At 37.2% G+C, this 18,998-nt stretch overlaps 1 protein-coding gene across 3 annotated transcripts in view; it reads right to left on the bottom strand.

The window, feature by feature from the left end:
• GPCPD1 (glycerophosphocholine phosphodiesterase 1) overlaps nucleotides 1–18,998 on the bottom strand; it is a 65,781-nt gene that overhangs the window by 16,853 nt on the left and 29,930 nt on the right. For all 3 annotated transcript variants that reach the window (XM_045980403.1, XM_045980404.1, XM_045980402.1), the window contains exons 6-13: nucleotides 17,580–17,621; nucleotides 14,405–14,528; nucleotides 9,839–10,070; nucleotides 7,813–7,975; nucleotides 7,360–7,492; nucleotides 6,436–6,490; nucleotides 3,301–3,393; nucleotides 550–627 (exon numbers count right to left, since the gene is read on the bottom strand). In XM_045980403.1, coding sequence (XP_045836359.1) covers nucleotides 550–627; nucleotides 3,301–3,393; nucleotides 6,436–6,490; nucleotides 7,360–7,492; nucleotides 7,813–7,975; nucleotides 9,839–10,070; nucleotides 14,405–14,528; nucleotides 17,580–17,621 — 920 coding nt within the window. The remainder of the gene's footprint in view (nucleotides 1–549; nucleotides 628–3,300; nucleotides 3,394–6,435; nucleotides 6,491–7,359; nucleotides 7,493–7,812; nucleotides 7,976–9,838; nucleotides 10,071–14,404; nucleotides 14,529–17,579; nucleotides 17,622–18,998) is intronic.

Below are 18,998 nucleotides of genomic sequence, written 5' to 3'. Positions count from 1 at the left end.
TCACTGTATATATTTTACATGTGCACACATACATCTAAGATCATGATCAAACACCCAAGTAGGGAAGAAGAATATAAAAATTCTTAAACTCTTTATACTCAATCAACCATCTATATAGGTATCTAGTGAAAACAGGAAGAGTAATCATATAAAATTGCATGGTATAAAAAAAACATACAAAGATCCTAGGAATGGAAGTATAAAAACCAAGGAGAGCATAAAAGGCCAGCTGTAAAACAGTTCTATAAAGAAGGGCTAATGCAGACCAGAGGCAACGTAAGACTATGGATGAGAAGGGTCAGGCCCGCGGTCTACACACAGACTTACAGCCTAGCCTCTTCACATATGCAAAATCAGTGGGGTCTGTGGAAACTGTTAGAGAAGACAGATGGATTAGCACAAACCCATTCTTCCTAATAGAACAGAGAACAAGAATACAGTCTACTGATGCTGAATATATAGTCATCTCCATGCACAAAGAGAACATAAACAAGGTATAAATCGTTCTAAAACTAAAAGATCATTTACATTTTATGTTATCATTACTACCTTTAACAACTGGAGTTGGTCAAATGTTAATTCCTTTACTGGAATTTCAAATAATTCAACTGGATCAGCATCAAATTTCTAAAAAGAAAATAAAGAGAAAAATAGGCCTCAAATTATTACTGAATGTTTAACCCTAGACAGGCCTAACATCACAACTTAGTGAATGATGAGAACAAATGTTCAGAGCCCACAGAAAGCCCATGCAGGGCAGCCCCCCCACCTTAAAAACACACACACACACACACACACACACAAAAACACCTTCCAGCTCTTAAATTCTAGTTTTTGTTTTTGATGTAGGTGGGAGTGCCTGGAAGAAAAAAGCAGCTGGGAGGAAGCTAGGGCCCTGCAGACAAATAGAGCCAGGAATCAGTCATTTTCCCTACTTCCTGTGATGCTGCTGACATTCTGACATATGTATATCCGTGCTACATGACAAGGCAATCAACATGTACAAGTACTACACAAAGATTAATTTCTGTCAATAAGTTTCTAAACTTTTCTAAACCTTTTAAACTTAAGTTTGATAAAATTTTTTTCAGTGGTCATGAAAAAAAAATGATTAGACTGAAGCAGTAATACTTAACAGGAACTCTAATCTATTACAAATGTTTTCCCCATGAAAAAACCTGTTTTATTAGAGTTTACTACCATATCGAACATCACACTATTTAGGCACCCTTATCTTAAGGAAGTGAATAACGGACCACCAATAAATCATCAATCCAACAAATATGCTAAAATCTACTACATTTATATTCATTCACATACATATGGTATAAACTTGTGCATATGGCTCTTCTAGAGGACATACAAGAAACTGTTAAGAGTAAGGGAGTGTGACCAAAGACAAAGGGGAAAGGAAGATTTATTTTCCATTTCATAATCTTCTTCAGTTTTATAATGAACATGAATTGATTTTGTTAAGGAAAATACCAGCTTGAAAACTAAAACTAAAAATACATATAATTTTTTACTTTCATTCTCTAACTCATCCAGATTCAATTTAAAAATAAGACAAAGTCTGGTGAAAATGGGATCAGTAATACTTTTCCATTAACTCTCATAGATTTTTTTAAATTACGGCTTGATTCATTAACCTCAATCTTGGCTACAAAGATCTTTCCCTCCATTCCTTCCTGTTCCACTTTCTCACTGATTTTTTTCCCCAGGGCAAAACAATCCCCTCTTTTTCTACTAAATTATTTTACCTCTATTATCTAAATAGGTGTATCTTCTTCCCTCTCTCTCCTAAGACTATGGACAAGAAGGGTCAGATCCTATGGTGTACCAAGAAAGACTTATAGCCTAGCCCCTTCATATATGCAAAAACAGTGGGGTCCACTTCTAGAAATGGAAGCATGCTTTTTCATACATCATAGCAATCCAAACCCCCATGACTGATTCAAATCCATGAGCAGGCAGACACCTTGCCATATACACTACAACAATCATGTCTGGTAAAGTGTCCTATGTTAGCAAACTAGCCTTAACTTTAAATCACCTCAACAGAAAATGATACCCAACAGTTTTATAGAAAACGCCAAATGAACCTAGTAAGTTTTTTTTTTTTTTAAAGATTTTTTTAAATGTATTTATTTGACAGATAGAGATCATAAGTAGGCAGAGAGGCAGGCAGAGAGAGTGAGAGGGAAGCAGGCTCCCTGCCGAGCATAGAGCCCAATGTGGGACTCGATCCCAGGACCCTGAGATCATGACCTGAGCCGAAGGCAGCGGCTTAAACCACTGAGCCACCCAGGCGCCCTGAACCTAGTAAGTTCTTAAGAAATCACTTGGTTAATTTATACACTAAAATTTAAGCACTATGCAATTATCACAATTATGTTTGAATAATAATTACAATTTTTAGGAAATACCCATTTTTAAATCTCCTTCTGGACTTTCTCCTCCATCGTGCCATTCTCCATTCTATCTCTACTCTGGGCCAGGCTTACTGTACCTCTGGCCACATTACCACTCCCCCTGCCTCTGGTCTCTGTTTTCTTCAATTCCCCTGACATCAGGTACTTACAACTAGAGGTTTAGTTCTGAACATTTCCCTTCTTGACTCAAAAGTCTGTCACATTCCCCTATCTCCTAAATCTACACCCCTTTCCTAAGGCCCTCCACTATTTGCTTGAAAGTGCTTTTCTACTGTGGCTCTTCTCTTTTGGCCAAATCATACTAACCTATTAATCTGAGGAAAAGCTTGAGGTAAAATTAGAAGGAAGCTTAGAAAACAGACACTGTGACAGCTTCCTCTCTTGCTTTAATACAGGCAGAGTGGCAGACTGATACAGAAGCCACCTGGAAGGTTCCTTTGTTAGACAGTAGAAGAAAACAAATCAGCAATACAGAGACACTGCTCCAGGCAATTATTATTCCTGTCTCCTTACTCAATGTTACAGAACTTGACAGAGGAAAGAACTGGCATTAATTGCCCACAAAAATGAACTGGTCAACTCTAATAAATAACTATACACATACATGTAAAACAAACTTCCTAGCCTTTAAACCTATCTAACTGTAAGAGTTTAAAATGAAGGAATTTTGGGGCAACAGGGTGGCTCAGTCAGTTGAGCGACCAACTCTTGATTTCAGATCAGGTCATGACCTCAGGGTTGTGAGATCAAACCCTGTGTCAGACTCTGCACTGGGCATGGAGCTTGCTTAAGATTCTCTCTCCCCGCCCTCCCTCTCTGAAAAAATAAGTAAGATAAAATAAATTAAAATGAAGGAATTTCAACATACCTTTTTCATTGTCAAACAACAGGTGAGATCATGATACACCACAGGCACAAAATCTTTTGAAAGATGTACATCAAATTCTACAAAGGCTGCACCCTAAAAGAAATAAAGGAAACGGTACTTGAAAAACATTATCTAACCCATAATACATCTAAAACTACAAGGACATAGAAATTTACTATTCACTATAAACTCACAGACCTGTACACAAAACAAAAAACTTCCTCATGAATTATGTTATGCTTCAAGCTTTTCTAAAAAGTAGTTTCTTCTCTTACAATGTTTTTACCGTTCTTCATTGTAATAGCACAGCAATTTTTTTTCCTGGCAAAAACATGGGCACACTGATCCACCTGAACACACTCCAGGGCCACTCTGTGGCAGTGGCCAGCCTGTCACCTCTGCTACTACTGTAAGCATAAATGGAGCCTGCTGGAACAGGGAGCGGGATCACCTTGTGCCTTGTTGCCCCTAAGTACGATAGGCAGCAGACCCTCAAAGATGAGGAGGTTAAAGGAAGAAGCCACTGTCTCAGCTCTGCACCCTGGTGCACTTGGGCGGCACACCTTCCAGCCTTTCCTGGCAAAACCCCAGAAGCAGAGTAAAGAGGAAATGACAGGTGCTGCTGAAAAGATAGAAAGAATGCAAGAGGGTCAAGAACAGTGCCGCACAAGCCCAATCTCCTGACAAGAGTGTCAAAAGGAAGGAGGATGATGACAATGAGTTAAGGATGCATTTTTCCAAGTCAGAGCCATTCTGACACAGGAATTAATCCAAATAAAGCTGAGAACATAAACTGACCCACAAAGGTGTGCATTCACGGAAAGAAAGCTGGCTGGGATCAAAGGAAACAAGGTCTGAGCATTCTGTACGTAACTGCAGCCTAGAAAAGTGCTTGTGTAAGGATGGATGACACGCTTTCACCTGTCCCCGAGCTTTAGGTCAAGGGAGGGGTGTCCAACTTGTGAAGGCACATGGATCACAGACTAGAATCAAAGGAGCCTATTTCCTTGATGACTTCTGAAGCAGGAAATAAGTTTAGCTCCTTCTAGTGCTATAAACAAGACAGTAACACAAAGCATTTCTACCAGAGAACAACACCTGCAATCCTTAGTTACAATAATTAAATTATAGCTCTGTAGTTTAAATGTTTAACTTTACAGGATCACTACCCTTTAGGAAGATAATTTTACGAAGAGATAAAATCTGATCCCTAGATCCATGTGTAAGCTTTAAGAAATAAGCTAATAACATACCAGAACCCCTTCAAGGATATGTTCTTAGTATTAAAATAAACAAGCCATTTATAACTAGCATATGGCATTCTAAAATGCAATCTGTATGACTTACGAAGGATCTCAACAGAACATGGAAGAAAAAAAGCTTAATGAAATTTTCTGTCAAAAAGCACAGAGTGGGGGGCACCTGGGTGGCTCAGTGGGTTAAGCCTCTGCCTTAGGCTCAGGTCATGATCTCAGGGTCCTGGGATTGAGCCCCGCATTGTGCTCTCTGCCCGGCGGGGAGCCTGCTTCCCTCTCTCTCTGCCTACTTATGACCTCTCTCTCTGTCAAATAAATAAATAAAAATCTTAAAAAAAAAAAAAAAAAAAAGCACAGAGGGATACCTGGATGGCTCAGTCAATTAAGTAACTGATTCTTGATTTTGGCTCAGGTCATGATCTCAGGGTTGTGAGACTAAGCCCTGTGGCCCTGTGTCAGACTCTGCACTAGGCGTGGAGCCTGCTTAAGATTCTCTCCTCCCTCTCCCAACCTTCCTCTTTAAAAAAAAAAAAAAAAAAAAAAAAAAAGAAGAAGCATGGAGACACTGTAAGTTCATTAACATGATCTTCATGTGTTTACAGAATAAACCAATGTATAGAATAGTTATTAGCTACCATGAACACCGGTTCCAAAAAATGAAGTAGAGCCCAACACACATAGATTTAATATCCTTTCAACAAAAAGGCAAAGAAATCCACTATTCATATTTTTGAGCACTAAAATAATTAATGTAAAATGTCATGAATTATAAAATGCTTCATATACCACTAAAAGAGGAAAAAAAGCTGCCCATGATACCAGGATGCAAGGCTAAGAAAGGAGTAAAACCCTTACCAATTGTAGAGATGCTCAAATAGGAAAAAAGTATGTCTCGGAATAGATGTTTGCTCATATAAGTGATAAAATTAAACATCACACTAATCAAGTTTACTTGCTGAACTATTTTTTAAAAAGACAAAAGCTTAAGGCATGCGGAGAACACTGTGGAAAAAATGAAAATAAAAGAATGAGTTGTTCCTCCATTTCCTTCCTAGTTTAATTTCAGAGCATGAAGCTTTTCAGTCAGGTACAAGGCAGTGGGGGAGACCTGGGAATCTCAGGTTCTTGATTAAAATGTCAAGTTGTAGTTGCTGAAAAAAAACTAAAAGGTAAAAAATGGACTCTAACCTTCACTAAATGGATAAAAGGAATTAAGAAATTTAACATAATCAAGTTGGTATGCAGGAGATAAACTGACAGACTTAAGTGTTATATAAAACCACTATCAAATCCTTCTATAATTATTATTTCCAAAGTATCTGAATGAGACAATACTCAGTTAATGAAAACCAATGCTTAATGGGGAATGTTTTTCTTGTTCCAATCACTCAAAATTTGTAAACTCAGGGGCTCCTGGGTGGCTCAGTCGGTTGAACATCTGCCTTCACCAGGGGTCATGATCTCAGGGTCCTGGGATTGAGCCCCACGTTGGGCTTCCTGCTGAGTGGGGAGCCTGCTTTTCTCTCTCCCTCTGTCCCTCCCCCTGCTTATGCTCTCTTCCTCTCTCAATAAATAAAACCTTTTAAAACAAACAACAAAAAAACCCCTGTAATCTCAAACAAAGATGCTAATGATTCTATAGTTTTCATCACAATCCTGATCAAGAATCTAAAAACAAATGCTCAAAGATACTTTACCTTCGCTTAGAATTATATTCAGAAGCATGCATTTTTAACCTACTTAACCTTTTTTTTTTTTTTTTTTCCTACTTAACCTTTTTAAGCTTTTAATGGAACAGACTCCCCAGGCCCACATTTCTCTACTTTGCTACCTTTGGACCAATAGTACCAAGTTTTCAAAAAAAGAAAGGGTCACTTACATGACTAGCAGCATTTCTTAAAGAAGCAATAGTATTTTCTTGAACTTTAGCAAGCCTGGAAGAGAAGAAATATATAGATATATAGTTATCACCGACTATAGAAAGGATAAAGAAAACAAATGTAATAAAGAAGCCAACTGGAGCCCCTGGAGGGCTGAGTCATTAAGCATCTGACTTAGGTTCAGGTCAGGATCTCAGGGTTCTGGGATGGAGCCCTGCTGACATCAGGCTCTGTGCTTGGAGTTGGGGGGATAAGTCTGCTTGTCCCTCCCCGTGCTCTTGCTGTCTCCCTCTAATAAATAAGTAAAATCTTAAAAAAAAAAAAAAAAAAGCCAACTATGTCTTTAACAACGGAACCAGTTCAAAATTCTCTATTCTGAAGCTACTTCTGTATCCTCAAATTAAGACTGTGACCATCACTTGGTGATGCATTTATTCCATAAAAACAAGCTCTAATGACTACAGGTACATATAAGCAGAATATAAACATATCTCACAGCCACACATACCTCCCCCAGTAAGGTAGCCAGTCAAGGAAAACTACCTTTTGCAGTGGCATAAAGACTTAGAATCCCTGACAGACCGGGATAATGCGAAAAGGCTGAAACCCAGCAGGACGGCAGTATGGATGATACCAAGTACAGGTGAGGAAACCAAGACCCTGAGAGCACAACACACACGCTGAGAATCAGGTTGCTTCCTGCATCAAGCTTTTCCTCCTGGCTTTCTGTTTTAATGTCCCTCTTTGCATCAGTTCAGTAGATTTTAGACAGACTGTCCAGAGTCTTATGAGAGTTCTACTTAATTTGAATTACACTAAATCCCAGGTAATGTAGGATCCCTGACCTTCAGTGGGCCAACCCAACGGAGCCTTATCATGCACAAGCTACCACGCACTAGATGCTGCTCAAATATTCAACCTACTGAGCAGTCGTTGTCGAATTCCCTGCACCTCGGTGTCCGACGTCCAATGGTGTTCTCGGCTTCCAATACTTGGAAAATGAAGATTTCATGTCACAACTGTATCCTGGTAATGGCTTAATAATTATATAGTCAACTTCCATAAAAAAAAGGGGAGAAATAAAGATAAAGCCGATTAAAAAGGCCACAATGAGCATCTAAATAGTATTTACATTTAAGTACTTAAACCAACTTTATCAATCTCTATCAAATAGAAAACAAGTAACAAGCCAAAACTGATTCAAAGTAAAGCTTCCAGAAAATTTCAGATGCCCCTTATTGCTACTGTAGTAGATAATATTCTAAAAACAAATAATTTAACACCATTCCCAAAAGCTCAATTTGAAACTAACTAACCAAAATTCGAATCTAACCTTTACTCATTTATAAAGGGCCCCTCTGTTTCTCCCAGCTTACCTCTCACTTTGCCTATTGTTTTTCTGGAATTTCTGCTCATTATGGGAAGAGTGAGAATTCCAGCGCTCTTCCCACTCTCAGCAATGGTAGATGATAAGAGGCATGCTGTTCCTACATGTCCAGGAAGGGCATCACCTTGAACTACATGTTCACTGAGATCTTCCTGAAATAAAAAATGAGGTTTAAAATAATCCATATTCTTACACTTCAGTATTTCCCATTTAAAGGTCAAAAAACTCCCTTAAAATTAATTCAAAATCTATTGAAGAAGATCAGTAATAAATAGGAATCAAATTTATGTTCAGGTAATTTAGATAAATTCTTTGTAAAATACATGATACATTTTAGTATATAATATTTTAAGATTTTATATGGTAGTTTATTAGTCATAACTCTGATGATTGGCACTTCTGATTCTCTAACATGTATCAGATGAATTTCAAACACTGACAAAGTTTCTAAGTATCTTTATATTCAAAGACTAACAAACACCTGTAGTGAGCCGTTAATGTGTATTATATTCTCTAAAAATGTTTTCCAACAGAGCATAAAGGGATAGTTAACTTTCTAGGAAACTAAATACTCATTTGGACATTACATTGGATATTTTATCAGCCCAGTCGACGAATACAGTAGTATTTCCAAAACTACTAAACAAATGAAAAGCAAGTTAGGACATTTAAGAGTATTAAAAGCTACGTCCTTTAGAAATAAGGAAATGTTCAACAAAAACCTCACATTTTAACAATAAAGTCCCACAGATCTTCTTACTTAGGTAAGATCAAATTATAGGTTTTTTTAAAAATAAAATTCTTTATTATAGTTTTTTGAAAGGAAACACTTTAAATTTCGTACAATGCAAAGTAGCCAAAAAGCCAGTTGCAAAGGCGATGCATGAAGGCATCATCAAATTAAATAATTCAAGAGTATGATGATTTTAATTGACAAGTGTAACAAATGTTACTTGTGGGTTTAAATCCATTCTGTTTTTTGCTGTTTTCACAAAACTGTGGTTGGGTGCCCTCATCTAATGGAAATGGGAGTGGAAGTACCAAAGAGCAAGAGTCTAAGGAAAGCAATACACATAACCACAAGCAAGGACCTTAGCCAAGGACCCAGGAAGACTTGTAAAGATGAGAGCACTTGTACAGCCACCAAGTCAGAGGGCTCTAGTGTTAAGAGTCATGAGTAACTCTGGAAGGCTAGCAGCAGATTCTGAACAACCTGGCACAATTTTCATAGCAACTCTTTTTTGCTACATATTTACAATATCAAGTAAAGTTGCAAAAATGAGTCCACTGTTATGAATTCTTTTTTTTTTTTTTAATTTTATTTGACAGACAGAGATCACAAGTAGGCAGAGAGGCAGACAGAGAGAAAGGAAGGGAAGAAAGCTCTCTGCTGAGCAGAGAGCCTGATGTGGAGCTCGATCCCAGGACCCTGGGATCATGACCTGAGCCGAGGGCAGAGGCCTTAACGCACTGAGCCACCCAGGCGCCCCCACTGTTATGAATTCTTATAATAAAATGCCTCAGTAAACCACACACTTTAGTCATGAGGAGGACTCAATCATGTTGAGTCCTGGGTTGCCCACCAAGAGTTACACAGTCTGCTCGTCCCTCTGTTTATCCTTGGAGGCTCCTTTGGATATTATTCACTTATACTTAGAATAGGCACAGGGGCGCCTGGTTGGCTAAGTCAGCAGAGCACGCAACTCTTGATCTCAGGGCTGTGAGTTCAAGCCCCATGTTGGTTTAAAAAAAAGAAAGAAAGAAAAAAGAACAGGCCTAAACATTAAGACATCTGGTCTTGATGTAAAACATCAATTCAACTGAGGTTTTTTTTATAGTACTTGAGTCTATCAACTCCAAGTTTTTTAAGCCTGCTAAAATGTATAGAAAAGTAAACATCTAAAAGGATGTATGAATCATGGGTTTACACTCAGACTAAAATAAAAATCAAAATATTTAAAAATAAGCCCATGCCTGCATTCTTTCTCAACTCTCTCCGTGAAATAATTACTCACCTCAAAAAAGTCAAATATTAGCTCCAGGTTATCTGGTTCCATCGTCTGTATGCTGTACTCTGTCCAACGATCGGGCTGTAAGCCATATCCACACTCTGGCTGTGAATGCCTGCACTTGAACTCATTGTCGCTTATTAAGGATATCTCTAGGCTGTTGGACATTTTGTGAAGAACGGTGGGAGACACCCTATCATCATCATCTTCTTCCAGGCCCTCTAATGTCAGCTTTACCCTACACAAATGCAAAAAATAATGAAATGCAAAAAAAAAAAGAAAGGTATACTCATACAAATGTTACCTGAACGCCAACTTTAAAAGTGCACCCTGAATATGCTAATCCTTCAAGTAACAAAAATATGGTATTATATGAGACTACACATTATTACTGGTTAAGGCATTAGTTATGTTTTATAAGATATTGATGTTTTTATCTACATGTATTTCTGCAAAGAATTAAAACAAGATAAATGCTCATTATATCTAAGGTTATCAGTAATTCTTTTTCTATAGAGGCATTTACTATTATCTCATTTATATATGGCTATCTCAATTTCTTTTGAAAAGTCTCACAAAAGAATATATGTATAAAAACAAACACAATACTGAAACCATATTCTGTTAGTGTACATTACAAGACTAGAGTTGGAGGCTGTAAATTAAAAAGTTTCTCCTTTTCGGGTGCCTGGGTGGCTCAGTGGTAAAGCATCTGCCTTCAGCTCAGGTCTTCATCTCATCAGACCCTGCATAGGGCTCCCTACTCAGTGGGGAGCCTGCTTCTCCCTCTCCCACTCCCTTGCTTGTGTTCCCTCTCTCTTTGTAGTGTTCTCTGTCAAATAAATAAATAAAATCTTTTAAAAATAGGGAGAGGGTGGTTGGGTTATGGACACTGGGGAGGGTATGTGCTATGGTGAGTGCTGTAAAATGTGTAAGCCTGACGATTCACAGACCTGTACCCCTGGGGCAAATAATACATTATATGTTAATAAAAATAATTTTTAAAAAAAATTTTTTAAAAATTTCCCCTTTCTTCTACCTTACTACAGTGTGTCCAGGTATTCTGTGAAAAGTACATTATTTTTAAAAAAAATAGTGCATTAAATGTTTATTTGTATGCATGCACACATTTTTTACATGTGTGTATATACTTCCATGTAACTACTTTTTAAATGAAACAAATAAACAGGGCACCTGGGTGTCTTAGTCGGTTAAGCATCTGCCTTCAGTTCAGGTCATCATCTCAGGATCCTAGGTTTGAGCCCCGCATGGGGCTCCCTGCCTCTCCACCCCACTTGTGCTGTCTCACTCTCTCTTACTCTCTCAAAAAATAAAAAAATTTAAAAAATTACATAAAGAATAGTTCTGGATAACTGATTCTATTAGTGAACCTCAAGGAACATTCTCCACCAGGATATATGAAGAGAAACTACATTTGGACAGTAATAAATATGCAAGAAAGGCACAAAAATAAAAAATAACTATTCTAATACAGCAATGTTATCAGAAAAATTTTGTAAAATAAAATTTTGTAAAATTCATTTTACAAATAAATAAACAAATTCAAGTTTAAAGGGATTTATGAAAAAATTTCAGTCATTTATATTAAATGTTTTCTTCAAATAGCTCTGTAATGGTTATAATCTCTACTTACGGAGAGAGTAAACTGAATGAGAAGCTTGTTTAAAACTTGCTGGTAATGAAAAAATTTTTTTTAAAACTTGCTGATAATGAGAAAGAACAGCATGTCTAGCATCTTATTTAAAATGCATAAGCTATTGCCAAGTTTTTAAAGTCCAGATATTCTTGCAGACCAATTTATCTCCTACCCCATGAAGGTTTAGTTTATCATTAAATACAGATTTGGGAGGAAGAGGTGGTCAGAACACAAATTTCTAGTTATACACAAATTTTAATAAAGTTTATCACCTTTTTTTTTTTTTTAAGTAATCTGTCCATCCAACATGGGGCTCATATTCACGGCCCTGAGATCAAGAGTCACATACTCTTCAGACTGAGCCAGTCAGGTGCTCCATACACAATTACTTCAATAGCAATCAGTTACTTAATTTGTAGAGCCCACCAAAGTTTGGTTATACAAAAATATTCCAATTTAAGCCTGATTAACACAATAATATATACTAACACTCAAAAAATAACTTCTATATAAACAAAAATGGTATAGGACTCAGTATGCATTTGCAATCAGAAATCTGCAAGCAGAACCCCAACCATCAATTATCTATTAATTTCTTAACTAAAGTCAAGGAAAGGAAAACAAATCCTCTAAGCCCAACCAACCATCTTGTTTATCTTCTACAGTTATTTCAAGGTCTTACTCCTTTTTTTTTTTTCTTCTTAAAGATTTTATTTATCTATTTGACACAGCAAGAGAGCACAAGCAGGGGAAACAGCAGAGGGAGAGGGAGAAGCAGGCTCCCCACTGAACAGGGCTCATCCCAGGACCCTGGGATCACAACCTAAGCTAAAGACAGATACCCAACCATCTGAGCCACCCAGGCACCCCTCAAGATTTTATTCCTATTTTAAGAAGATCCTTTATAGTTGTAACACGATTTGTTTCTTCTCACATGTAAATAAAAGATTCAACTATGTTAAACACTCCACCCCAAGCACAGAGCCAAATCTCACCACCAAGTGAGATCAATACAGGAGCCAAACTCAAGAGGCTTAACTGACTGAGCCACCCAGTCTGCCCCTCTCCCCTAGGTGGGGGTGGGAGTGGGTCTCATGAGGGTGCATTCGAGCTCTCCTGCAAAAAAAAAACTAAATAAATAAAGTTTAAAAGAAAAAATGATTCAATTATGTATGAAAAAAGCCTAGAAACACTGTGAACAAAGATAAGATACACCCAAAACCTTTCGCTTCTCAGAATAGCTAATGCAAAGGGCTGTGAAATGCTACCCACTCTGCCCCTTTTTAATTTTATGACTGGGATAAGTATGACAGTATTTAAGCAGTTACTACAAAACATTTATGGGTTATTACCTACAGTATCTTTTAAGTCTTATTATAAAGACACAAAGTATTGTATTATTAATTACTTCAGTTGCTGAAAATGGCCCTTTCAACCCAACCCTGTTATTTTGTCAGAAAAGGATGCATTACATACCAAAACTTACAACTCTCAGTCCCTAAGTTATAAAAACTCAAATTGTAAGAGCCTATTTAGCCAGAGCGATTACATCCAGTTAAACAATGACTTTGAGTGACTTTGTTGTTTATACAGTAAAACTTACTGTCCCTGTCCCCCACTCCCCCCAGGGGACTTACTTAAAAACAAGTCCCGGAAACCAGGTAACAAAGCCCAAATACAAGGGTGGGTCAGGCTAGGTAGAGGCATCCAATCAGTGGGGGCGCATACTGTCTCCCTAGCTACCAAGGAGTATAGGCCCCGCCTTTTGGGCGCCAATTCTGACCAAGGTGATAGGCTAGTTCAAATATCTACTATAGGGTAAACTGTAATTCAATTGATTCAATTGGTCACTTATGTGTGACCTAGTATGACTGTGCAGCTTTCCCTATGTATTACAATCTCATTGGTCACCTGTGCGTGGCCAGGCCCAACCACATGGCCTTTGCCCTTAAAAGATAGTCTGTAAGGCAGAGAGAGGTCGCCTCTTTGCAGGAGACAGCCCTGGACGGTCAGTTTGATTCTTGATGCTTGGCACGATATAAAGCTTTGCTTGACCTTCGCTTTATATCAGTCTCGCTCCTTTGACCATGGGCCCAACAAAATGATAGGGCTGCCTGGGTCACTGAGAAGCCAGCTCACTTAAAGGTATATACGATGGACATTACAGAAAAATCAAGTTACCCAATATGTAGCTATTTACACAAAGCTTGAAATCTATTCCTAATACAGAATTAGGAAGAAACTAATCTGGAATTGCCATGATCACTGTTACCTTTCTTCATGAAAAAAATTTTCATTTTCAACACAGAAACACTTTAGACCACTGAAGGATATTCCCAATAGTCATTTTTCTCTGTTTATCCCCTCATTTAGCACAAATTCACTTCTGTCATATCAATTTTAAAACAAAATAATGCTACACTAAGAAATTTTAAATGGGGGCACCTAGGTGGCTCAGTTGGTTAAGTGTCCAACTCCTGGTTTCAGCTAAGGTCATTATCTCAAGATCATGGGATCTCTGCACAGAGGCGGCATGCTCCTCTCCCTCTGCTCCCCCAGCTCGCATTCATGCTTTCTTTCTCTAATAAATAAACACACAAAATCCTTAAAAAAAAAAAAATTCTGAATGGTAGAAACCACAAAGATATATACATTTGGAAATCACTTACCTAGACAGAAAAATTTTCTGCTTTCAAATTTAGCAATTAATATTAAGAGAAGTATGTTTAACTGGAACAATCTGAGTCAGGGAAGCAGTTCACTCTCACAAGACCCTTCAATAAGAAAACGTAACCTAATCTATATGTGTGCTATGTTCTTAGTTTATACACTTAAAGGCTAAAAAAAAAATGGGTCAGAAATCTACAGCATTAGTAAAAACAAACAGGTTAAGTAACAAATACACATGGTCATACCTAAATCTAGATTTTTTTAATTTTTTCTTTGTTATTGAGACAGGAGGTTTTTCAGAATAATGCAAACGTAATCGTATTTCAGTCTGACATGTCAGCCATCCAGAATCCAGAGTTTCAACACCATCTGGCAGAGTAAATATGAAGAACACTAATTATTATACACACTTTTTTGAAACAATCTAAAATTCTTTCTAAATTCTAATTCATGTTCACATGTGCATACACTCAGTTTATATATCACTGGAACTTCTCTCCAAAGCAAACACATACGTAGTTTTAAATTTATCCCTCAAAAACTTTTATATGAAGTTATATGAACTTTTATATGAAGTTAAATGATAACAATTAGCAATATTTAACAACTTAAGTAAATTAAAATTTCTTACTGAATCCATTATCGAGGTAACAGCATCTATTTCTGAGAGAATACCACATTCCTCACTGGCTTTAACCTAGCAGTGTTTCACTGAGGACCACTATCACACTTCCAGTCACATGAGCTCCTCAGCTGGAACCAGTTCTACCACTAAAGCTGGAGCTTGAGACAGGAGAAGGTTAAAACCAAAACTGTGAGTCAATTCTGTATTCTTGCATTTAGAAATTCTGACATAAAGAAATGGCAGGATTGTGATAACACTGTATTAGCATTATTTAACTTGAAGTTTCCTGCTAACATATGTCATAAAATTTTTATAAATATCAGAGAGCTGTCAGCCATTTTGAACCTAAGTTTTTTATCAACAAGGCTTAAAAAAAAAAAAAAAAGAAGTTTTTCTCTTTAGGTATAACTTAGGTACAATAATTACTAAATTTTATAAGTAAAGAGAAACCACTATCCTCTCTTAATTTTAAACTGTTCTCAGAAATGGACAAACTTGGAAAGACAGTTTTCCATCCTGACAGCTAACTTAAGCTGAGTTTAAGAGAACAACTACAAAAGAGCAAAGAAATGCCTGCATTTGTAACTATGCAGAGATATTAACATACAGTAAAGGGACATGTGCTGCCTTACAGTTAGGAACATGAGAAAGCTACTTCTCCATCCAGCAAGCTCTCTAAAACATGTGCAATAAATATCTTTTGTAAATAAAGAGAACAAGACTCTAAAACACTAAAACTAAAGCTATGCAAGTATTTTATACTACCTTACAATGTACTATATATAAGTCATCCCAAATAAAATTAAGGAAAAGAAGTAAAATTCCTATCCAAACACTGCCAAAGCATGTGTACATTTCTCAAGTGTATAAACATAGGCACCTAGTATCAGCAATTTATCTCTGGTTCACGGTCAGTGCAAGCACACCTTTTGCTCACCCTCCCTGTATCTTTGACCAGTTTAAGATCTAAAACAAAGGGGCGCCTGGGTGGCTCAGTGGGTTAAAGCCTCTGCCTTCGGCTCAGGTCATGATCTCAGGGTCCTGGGATCGAGCCCCACATCGGGCTCTCTGCTCCGCGGGGAGCCTGCTTCCTCCTCTCTCTCTGCCTGCCTCTCTGCCTAGTTGTGATTTCTCTCTGTCAAATAAATAAAAAAAAAAAAAAAAAAAAGATCTAAAACAAAAATGCAGTTTAGCATCGTAACACTATTTTACTGTGAGAATCCCAGTCACCAAAGACAACTTGAACCCTCAGGATAAAGTACTTAGTGAAGCACAAAAGTATATGAATGCATGACATTTTCAACATATTCAGAAGTAAAAGGATTATCTACTCCACCAAAAATTAATTGTTAAAGTCTCAGGAGAATTACTGGAACATTTTGTTTAATCTGGATTTTACTCTAAGTGCATATACACACAAACTGCACAAACCTCGCTTAAGGTCTAGAATGTTTGAAAACATTAATACCAAACACTGGGGTTAAAAAGGGATGATATATTAGCAAAGGAAACAGTCAACAAAACAAAGAGGCAACCCACAGAATGGGAGAAGATATTTGCAAATGACAATACAGACAAAAGGTTGATATCCAGGATCTATAAAGAACTTCTCAAACTCAACACACACAAAACAGATAATCATATCAAAAAATGGGCAGAAGATATGAACAGACACTTCTCCAATGAAGACATACAAATGGCTATCAGACACATGAAAAAATGTTCATTATCACTAGCCATCAGGGAGATTCAAATTAAAACAACATTGAGATACCACCTAACACCAGTTAGAATGGCCAAAATTAGCAAGACAGGAAACATGTGTTGGAGAGGATGTGGAGAAAGGGGAACCCTCTTACACTGTTGGTGGGAATGCAAGTTAGTGCAGCCACTTTGGAGAACAGTGTGGAGATTCCTGAAGAAATTAAAAATAGAGCTTCCCTATGACCCTGCAATTGCACTGCTGGGTATTTACCCCAAAGATACAGATGTAGTGAAAAGAAGGGCCATCTGTACCCCAATGTTTATTGCAGCAATGGCTACGGTCGCCAAACTGTGGAAAGAACCAAGATGCCCTTCAACGGATGAATGGATAAGGAAGATGTGGTCCATATACACAATGGAGTATTATGCCTCCATCAGAAAGGACGAATACCCAACTTTTGTAGCAACATGGACGGGACTGGAAGAAATTATGCGGAGCGAAATAAGTCAAGCAGAGAGAGTCAAGTATCATATGGTCTCACTTATTTGTGGAGCATAACAAATAACATGGAGGACATGGGGAGATGGAGAGGAGAGGGAGTTGAGGGAAACTGGAAGCGGAGATGAACCATGAGAGACTATGGACTCTGAAAAACAACCAGAGGGTTATGAAGGGGCGGCAGGGGGGTGGGGGGGGGTGGGAGGTTGAGGAACCAGGTGGTGGGTAATAGGGAGGGCACGTACTGCATGGAGCACTGGGTGTGATGCCAAAACAATGAACACTGTTATGCTGTAAATAAACAAATAAAAATAAAAAAAAAAGGGATGATATATTAACAGTTAAGTATAATACTCTTAAGTTAAGTATAGTAATTCATACATCTAAGTCACCAGTCAAAAACCAAAAGGATAAAATTTTAAAGCTTAAGAATTATACTGGAAACTATTATTTAACACAACATGGTTGTTTCTTAGATCTAGTCTCTATTTTCAGTATCATACTGTCACATTTCCCTGTGCTGTTTCTAATGAAAAGTAAGGTAACATCTCAGTGGTATCAGTAAAGACTATCAAAACTCAGTCTCACTTACTGTGGATTCCAAATTGTCCATCGTCAATAATAATTTCAGTTTCTAGAATTGAAGGAAAATAAAAAAAAAACCTAGTTAAAATTCATGATGTATACAGAATGCACAAACTGAGAAATTACCCACCTTAAGGATTTTTAAAATATGAAATCTAAAATTTAAAAGCAGCCCAAAATGAATAAGCATATTTATTGTAGCCCTCAATAAAGAATTCCCTTTTAAGGAGGTAATCAAACAGTAGAAGTTCATACAAACTTGGTGATGATTCGTGGTGTTACAAGGAAGGGAAAGAAAACTCCTCAGAGAGGCCCTCTAGAGGCACTGGGACAAACCTCTACACCCACCAATTTATGAGACAGGCTGCTGGACAACAATATCTCCTGGGTGATTTTTTTAAACCAAAGGTCTTGGCACAATTAAAATGCTTATTCTTATGTAGTGCATATTCTGAACTTATCTAAAACATAACTCTCCTCGAATCCCAACTATTCTCTATAGCCAGCTACAAGCTTCACAAACAGCACAAACTTACCTGCATATACAGAGCTGTGAGGAACTACCAAAAGAATAAGTGCTAGCACATTCCCTTCTAACAGAAATTTCAGCTAAATAAGAAAAGCTGGTAAGCCCCCCCCTCTTCAGTAAAACACTAATGATCTTTCCTGCTACCTCCTTTCCCAGTTTAACTTTAAACGTTAAGTCTGAAATATTTGTCAAAATAGGTGTGATAGTTCCCAATAAAGATTCTTAGTAGATTTCACGCAGCTCTTAAGTTTAGAGATTATGCTTTCCAAAAGTATAAAATTAATTTATTTTAAAAGACCAGAAACAAACATTGTATTTCTTACAATAAGAAAATATATTTAACTGCAAAATGCTTCCAAACGCAAATTATTTTTTAAATGTTTAATACCTAATAATTTCCAACCTCAGTATGGGACTATTGTAATTCTAAAGTACATTCATGAAAACTTTAAATATACTATCAAAAATGTATTAAAACATAAAAGAAAATCCAATAAAGAGGATGGAATGAAATATGTTTAAAACAAGACATGTCCTTGCCACAGGGTAAAGCAGGATCTCTCACTACTTTCTAATCTAAGATAGCTACTAGCAAGCCATTATTATCTTTAAATTCTAATTTTCTCTAGAAAATAAAAGATACAGTTCTCAGCACAAGTGAATTTACAGATGAATCCAAGTGGGTAATTTATGCATATGATATGAACTTCAAATTTTAATCTCAGTAAGGAAAAGGAAATTCAAAAATACTTGTATGAAGAGAAATGCCATTTTTTTGGCACAAGAAAATGGAATGATGCTTTGGGGGGGGAAAAAACAAGAACAAAATAAAATCAACTATCTGAGTCTCAATTTTAACATAGCCAGCAGGTATTTAAGTAAATCAGGAGGAAAATA

This window comes from Meles meles, chromosome 16, assembly GCF_922984935.1.
Source record: "Meles meles chromosome 16, mMelMel3.1 paternal haplotype, whole genome shotgun sequence".
Taxonomy (NCBI): Eukaryota; Metazoa; Chordata; class Mammalia; order Carnivora; family Mustelidae; genus Meles; species Meles meles.
This window is presented reverse-complemented; position numbering and strand designations above follow the sequence as displayed.